The 7,147-nt window shown below is 49.0% G+C and overlaps 1 protein-coding gene across 1 annotated transcript; it reads left to right on the forward strand.

Moving 5' to 3' along the window:
• The first annotated feature begins 408 nt into the window (after nucleotides 1–408).
• On the forward strand, nucleotides 409–1,356 carry LOC138579674 (olfactory receptor 5AR1-like). The gene has a single exon (XM_069649914.1). The coding sequence runs from the start codon at nucleotides 409–411 to the stop codon at nucleotides 1,354–1,356; it is 948 nt and encodes a 315-aa protein (XP_069506015.1).
• The last annotated feature ends 5,791 nt before the right edge of the window (nucleotides 1,357–7,147 follow it).

A 7,147-nucleotide genomic window follows, 5' to 3' on the forward strand; every position in this document is an offset into this window, starting at 1 on the left:
ATTGAATAAAACCAAACCTTGAATAACAACTGTCCAGTTGTTCATCTCCTGTCCCTGACCTACCAGCTATCACACTCACACTGCTTAGCCTCTTCCTTTTGGCCGGTTCACATGTGGTTAAAATATAATTTGTTATGATTTTGGTGAAATACTTGGGTGATAAATGAGGATCTTCTCAACCAACGCTGCTACCATATGTATGGTGTGACTGTGCATAAGGCCCGGTGTGTCAGTCTCCTCCAAAGCATGCGTGTCACATATTATATTGTCAGCTTACTGCCTTGTATAATACAGGTCACCTGCTTAGGCAATGCCGCTCAATGGTATCGATGTTAATCAATGCATTTACTGAACCTATTTCAATTTAATGAACATGTGATGATCACTTTCTCCTTCTTCCAGAACATGATGGCCACAGAATATAAAGGTCTGGAGAACCAAACATCTCTGACTGAATTTGTTTTAATAGGACTCTCAAGTCCTCCACAATTCCATATGTTATATTTTGTAATGTTTTTATTAATTTATGTTTTTACTCTTCTTACCAACCTGGCTATTGTGTTAGTGATATACGTGGATTCCCACCTGCATTCCCCAATGTATTTCTTCCTGATGAACTTGTCGCTGCTCGACCTCTCGTTCACTTCTGTGACTTCACCAAAATTGCTCGCTATCTTTGTGGCAGAGCGCACCTCTATATCGTACGGCGGCTGCATGGCTCAGTTGTATTTTGCCACGTCATTCACCAGCACTGAATTTTATCTCCTGGCAGCCATGGCTTATGACCGCTATGTTGCGATCTGCAACCCACTGAGATACGCCGCGATCATGGACATGAGGGTATGTGCCATGTTGGCAGCTGCTTCTTGGGTCCTTGGGTTCCTTGACACGGTGCCCCCTCTGGTCCTGGTGTGCAGGTTTTCATTCTGTAAATCTCACGTAATCAACCACTTCTTCTGTGATCTGAGAGCTCTCGTTAAGCTGTCGTGCGAAGATACGCTGAGAATGGAGGTCCTCATCTATGTTGAGGGCCTGTTCATTGGTTTCCTTCCTTTCCTTTTGACTCTCACGTCCTACATGTTCATCATCTCCACTATCACAAGGATACGCTCCGCAGAAGGAAGATGGAGGACTTTCTCCACCTGCGCGTCCCACCTCGCCGTCGTCATCATATTCTACGGGACAGTCATGTGCACATACATGCAGCCAACCACGTACAATCCACAATACCAAGACAAACTCTTCTCAGTCCTGTACACTACTTTCATTCCGCTGTCCAATCCGCTGATATACACACTGAGGAACAAAGACGTGAAGAGAGCCATGAGAAGGCTGATGCAGCTGAAGGTTGGTTGATCCACAATGATTTATTACTCATGTACTAATGGTATTGACTAAAGAAGGGTTGGTGCTTGAAATATTCACTTTCTTTAACAAATATGAGATATGCCCCATGAACATTCATAACACACCCGCTGACCCATTCCACCACAGGTCTGAACTAAGGTTAAGATCCGACAGGCAAGTCACACGCGTCGAAAAGCAAATTCACTTGTTGAACTCATCACAGTATTAGTGTGCCAAAAATAGGTGTAAGAGTTATTATAAATACATGGCTTGATCCAATGTGAGTAGCAAAGGTGCATTGGACATCGTAGATGTGCTTTTATCATTTTGTGGAATTTAATGTTTCCCTCCATGTGAATAGCAGAACAAATGTGACTGTGATATTGAGCCTTGCTCCGCTGAACTTGGCGCCTACCTGAATAATTATTTAACTTCTTCAGAAGTCAGATAATGCTTTGTAATGCACATCGAAGCAGTGTGGTTTACTTAAGAACTGAGACAGAACTCTAAGCAGGCCATTACGAGGTATTATTATTCAACAGAAATACTGCAGGTGCTAATAAGAGTACCACATGCAATATTTCTAAGGACCTTGATCCATAATTAGTGCCACCAGGTAAACAAATACTGGGTATACAATATTATTAAACACCGTAGAAGGGTGTTTTCTCTTTTGTTCCCTTGTGCATTGCCTCAACATACTCAGGCTTAGAATGACACCAGGCATTGCTGAAGGCCTCAGAGCCCGACAACCCAGTGACATGGACATACTCAAATCACTAGAACATTTCTTACAAGAAGATGCCAGACCGTCACTGCACTCACAATGACCATCATCTGGCCCATTCCACTGAGTGTCTCCTTCCACATTTTCCTTTCATACATGATTTAGTAATCGGATAGTGGGCGGCACTTGCAGTGCTCCCGCTATCTGCTGCAGTTCCTGGTGTGCTGCTAATGCTCCCTGGACTGGTGGCTTGAGTGTGCTTGGTTTTGGGGATGCAGGATGATAAGGAGCGGTGCATGTGGCCTGGCCCCCCCATGGTGATGAGGGATTGAGTCTGTGGAGTGAATGGTCCGGCGCCTCCTTTTTTTCTCCTACATATACTGAAGGTCTTTTGGTTTTTTGACTCCTTGCTCCACGCGATACTGAGAGGGGCCTGAGTGGAGGGTCCACTGTTTGTTACTTTCACTATCCAAACAATTCTCTTTAACGTACTGTGTGCAGTTGCACATCAGTGACAAAGCCCTCTGTCTCCTCTGTGAGGCCTTCACCAGTGAGGAAATCCACCTTCCTAAAGGCTCCATTGACTTAAGATCCTAAGGCCTTCACCCACTGCATCTCTGCATCTGCCCCATTGGAAGGAGGGCCTGACTGGCCGTGCGGCTCTGAAGAGTGCGGAAAAGATGCCGTCTGCTTCTGTCTAATGTCATCTGTCTGCTGCTAGGCCACAAGTTTGTCGTGCTTGTGCAGCTCTCCGTTCTCCCTCCCCTCTTTCTTTCCATCTCTGCTCTCTCCCTCCATCCATGGTACTCTCCATCTCACCTATTTACTCTAACTGCTACTCTATCACCTATCCTAACTCCCTCTCAAAGACCGGAAAGAAAATATTAAAAAAGGATCTTCTGGTCCCCAATCCAGGCCCATCGCCCGCACCTACATCACCGCTTCTTCCTGGCAGTCTGTCACCGTCATTCTCTTTGTTGCTCCATCCCTGGACCTAGAGACTACACATATGGTCTCTGTCCTCTCTCTTTTCTCCTTGCCTCCCATTAATGAAGGCACCAGATGGGAAGTACTCTTGCCAGGCTTCTCATTCGCCAGGTGCATCATTAATGTCTGTCACAATGGCACTGTCATGGCCCAGGGCTCTCAGCCCAAACCTCTCCTTCTTGATAGGCGTCTTCCGTCTCTCATCAACTTCCTCCCTTCTCTGGCCACTCCTCCGGTGTCCATCCACTATGTCCCTTCTCCACCTCTGATGAGCGTACCACGTCCCTGTAGCCCCCTCGGAAGACCTTCAAAGGTGGTAACCAGGTTCACCTAGCGACCGTCAACTCTTGCTCTGCGATCAAACACGCTTCAGATATCTGTCTGTTTCTCAAAGACTTTGACCTCAACGTTCTCGCCCTCACTGAGATGTGGTTCACTGCCAGCTCTATTCCTGCTTTTGACACTCTTCTGCCTGAGGGCTACAAGATCCTCTCCAGGCCCAGGCCTAACCGGTCTGGAGGCGTAGTGGCCTTGATCTTCCCTGACTGGATTCCTGTCACAATCATTCCCACTCAGTCCTACTCCCCTTTTGAATGCCTTGCAGGCTTGGCATCTCTCCAACCCTTTCGCTGACCCTTGCCACCATGTACAGAAGCCTGGCTCTGGTTGCCCTTTTCCTCTCTGATTGGTCTGACCTCACCTTTTCCCTTCCCTTCATGCCTCTACCTCCAAAATTCTCCCCAGTGACTGCAATATTCACCATGACTCTTCTAAGGTGGCCCCTGGTCTCTTCTGCAGCCACTGCAACATTATTTCCCTCACCATTCATCCCTCCAGTTCGACATACTCTGCCGGACATACCTTGGATGCGCTCATCTCCTCAGACATTCCTATTTCCAACCTTCTCACCGCTCCTCTCTCCTGGTCTGACCATTAGCTCATGTCTTCTCATCTGGATCCCCCCTTCGAAGCCCCTGCCTGCACTGCCTATCTCCTTCTTTGTCATTCGACCGATGAAGCGCGTGTCAGTTGCTGCCTTTGCTGCCACCTTCATTCCCCCCTCCCACCTCTGCCACGGACACCCACGCTGACTCTGCCCTTTCAAATCTTCACCTTTCTATAACCAACACCCTGGATATCCTTGCCCCTGTCGTGAGGATCCGATTGAAGCCTGCCTCCAAGCGTAACACCTGGTATGATTACGACCTAGCCTCTCTGAAACGCAAGTGCAGGGCGGCCGAGTGGAAGTGGAAGGCATCAGCCACATCCTCTGACAAACTGGCCTGTCGCCTGCTCCAAAGGCAATACAGACTCTCCATTCACTCAAAGAAGAGGGCTCAAACACAAGCCTGCATCTCTGGGGCCGCTAACAACTCTGGCAAACTGTTCAAAATCTGAAAGGAACTTGCCAATCCTTCTGCAGTCTCCACATCTCTCCTGCCATCCCTGACCTTCTGAACCTCTCTAGCCTCCCATTTCCTTTCCAAAACTCAAGGAAATATGATCTGACTCTCCTTTACCCCTCCCTCCTCCCTTCCCAGCTGTCATGCCTTCCTTGACTCTCCCCTCCCCTACTTCTCTCCTTCTCTCCCATAGCACCAGATGAGGTCTCTAGACTAGTTGTCTCTATGAAAGTCTCCTCCAAACAGGTGCTCCACTGATTCTCTAGAACTATCAAGGACAACTTTGCCTCACTTGTGCCTTCCCTGGCTGATTTTTGTAAGCAATATTTTGCCACTGGCTCCTTCCCTCAACCCCTCAAGCACTGCCTTGTGCATCCCCTCCTTAAAAAGCCCTCTTTGAATCCCTCCTGCCCTGCTAACTATCGCCTTATCTCCATTACCCCCTTCCTGGGCAAACTCCTGGAGAATATTGCCATCTCCCAGCTGACCCAACATACTGAATCTCTCGGCTGTCTCCACGACCACCAGTCTGGCTTCAGAGCAGCCAGAGGCACGGAAACTGCTCTACTGAGCATGCGTGACAACTTGTTCTCTAATGCTGACTGTAACTCTCCTTCCGTTCTTATCCTCCTGGATCTTTCCTCCGCCTTTGACGTGGTCAATCATGCCACCTGGATAAATTGGCTCTGTGACACCCTTGGCATCATGGGCCTGGCACTGGACTAGTGGACCTCCTTCCTCTCCAACCACCCTTCCCAGGTTCAACTGGGCACTGTTCTCTCCCTTTGTCAAACTCTCCACCTGCAGCGTCCCTCAAGGCTCTATCCTCTTGCCTCAACGTCTACCTTGCCCCCTTGGTCCATTTGATCTTTACCTCCTCTCATCACTTCCAGTGTTATGCAGACGACACGCAGCTCTCCTTCAAGCTTCCCTCCACTGCCTCCTCTTCTTCCTCTCTCATCCCTGACTGGCTGACTGCCATTCAGTCATGGTGCGCTGCCAATGATCTCTGCCTTAATGCCAGGAGGACTGAGATCCTTTTCATTGGAACCCCAGCTTCCCTCCCTCCCTCTGGCCGCCCTCTATGGGTCCCCGTCCCTCACCCACTTGTGAGGCAAAAAACCTTGGTGTCATCTTTGATTCCTCTCTCTCCTTCTCTCCTCACATCGCTGACCTTGCCAAGAAGGCCCACTATCAGCTGCACTTCCTCAGAGGTATTCTCCCTTTCCTCACTTTCCCCAGAAACTCAATGTTTCCAGAGCTAAAGTCCTCTTTATGCTTAACTACTGTAACAGTCTCTTCCTCAATCTTCCTTCATCCTCCCTTCATCCCCTTCAACTAATTCAGAAAAGGGCTGCAGACTTATTCTTGGTCTCAAGCCCAGGGACCGCATCTCTCTGGCCCCACTTTATCACCACTGTCTCTGGGTTGCTGCTAGGATCAAATTCAAGAACCTCTGCATCATCCACAAGGCTTTATGGGGCCTGGGACCCCGCAACATCCAACTCTCTCTGCCTAAATACCTGCCTGCTAGAGCCATTTGGTCTGCTAGCTCCAACTCTCTGCGAATCAGACACTTCTCTAAGCAGAGAGTGGGAGGTAGATGTCTCTCCTCTGCAGGAGCCTCCCTCTGGAATGGTCTTCCTGTCCCTCTCAGACTTGAGCCTGATCTCCTTAAGTTCCGGAAGCTCCTCAAGACCATCCTTTTCTCCTCCTCCTTCACACACCCCCTTCCCTGTTAACACCTTCTGCCTCAGTGACTGACTGCCTGGTGCCCTTTGAGTACTACAGGGCCCCAGATCGCCCCCCCCCCCACACAGTTCACCCCCCTTTCACTGCACTTACCTGCATTGCATGGCACTTGCAATCTGGCCTCCCCTTAGCACTTGCACTTTGCTTCGTTGCCCTTCCTTTCCCATCTTAGCATTTTTTTGCGCAGACCAGCACTTCCCCCTCCCCGCCCTCCCTTGCACTTCGTGTTCTGCCCTTGCACGATCAGAGTGTCACAAGGTCTAGTAGGCCTGTTATTGTATCTTCCTTGTTCCCCTTCCCACTTTTTGTCTTGTGTCTCCTTGAAATACTGCTTGTTGTACAGGTGTCTTACAAATAGCCTATACATACATTAAATAACTACAATCCCAGAATTAGTAGTCTTGATTTTGGTTTGTGAGAAATATTAAACAGATTCCCAGGAAATAAAAGCCAACATGCTTCAAGGGTCAGCTTGAGCACATCGTGTGTCCATCCCACAGCCACACACTACTTTTAGTAATACCTATTTATGTCTCTGAAACTGACTTCAAGTAAAAATTCCCTTCTCCTCCAGATAACTTATAAAGTATTCTCTGTGAAGGGACATCCATTGCACTGTCCGGGGGGCGGGGGTATGCAGATACCCCCAACCACCAAGCTAGCACAGGATGGGGCCAGGAGGGTATAGGGGGGATCCCCTGGTAGCCCCCATGCATTACTGTCCTTAGGCCAGGGGGCAGTCACATGACACCAACCAGAGAAGGCACCATTAATGAAGTATCCCACATACCTGTGGAGCTGAGACCCTATGGGATAAGGGAAATCTCGGTCTCCGCAACAGCAAAGCACAGTGCGTTCAACGCCACCTCTGAAGAGGGGGACTCTGTAGCTAAGTGAGGGGTGATGGCCCCTCGGAACCAGCGGTGCTGGC

Source organism: Ambystoma mexicanum, chromosome 3p (genome assembly GCF_040938575.1).
Source record: "Ambystoma mexicanum isolate Mex_15411 chromosome 3p, UKY_AmexF1_1, whole genome shotgun sequence".
Classification (NCBI taxonomy): domain Eukaryota; kingdom Metazoa; phylum Chordata; class Amphibia; order Caudata; family Ambystomatidae; genus Ambystoma; species Ambystoma mexicanum.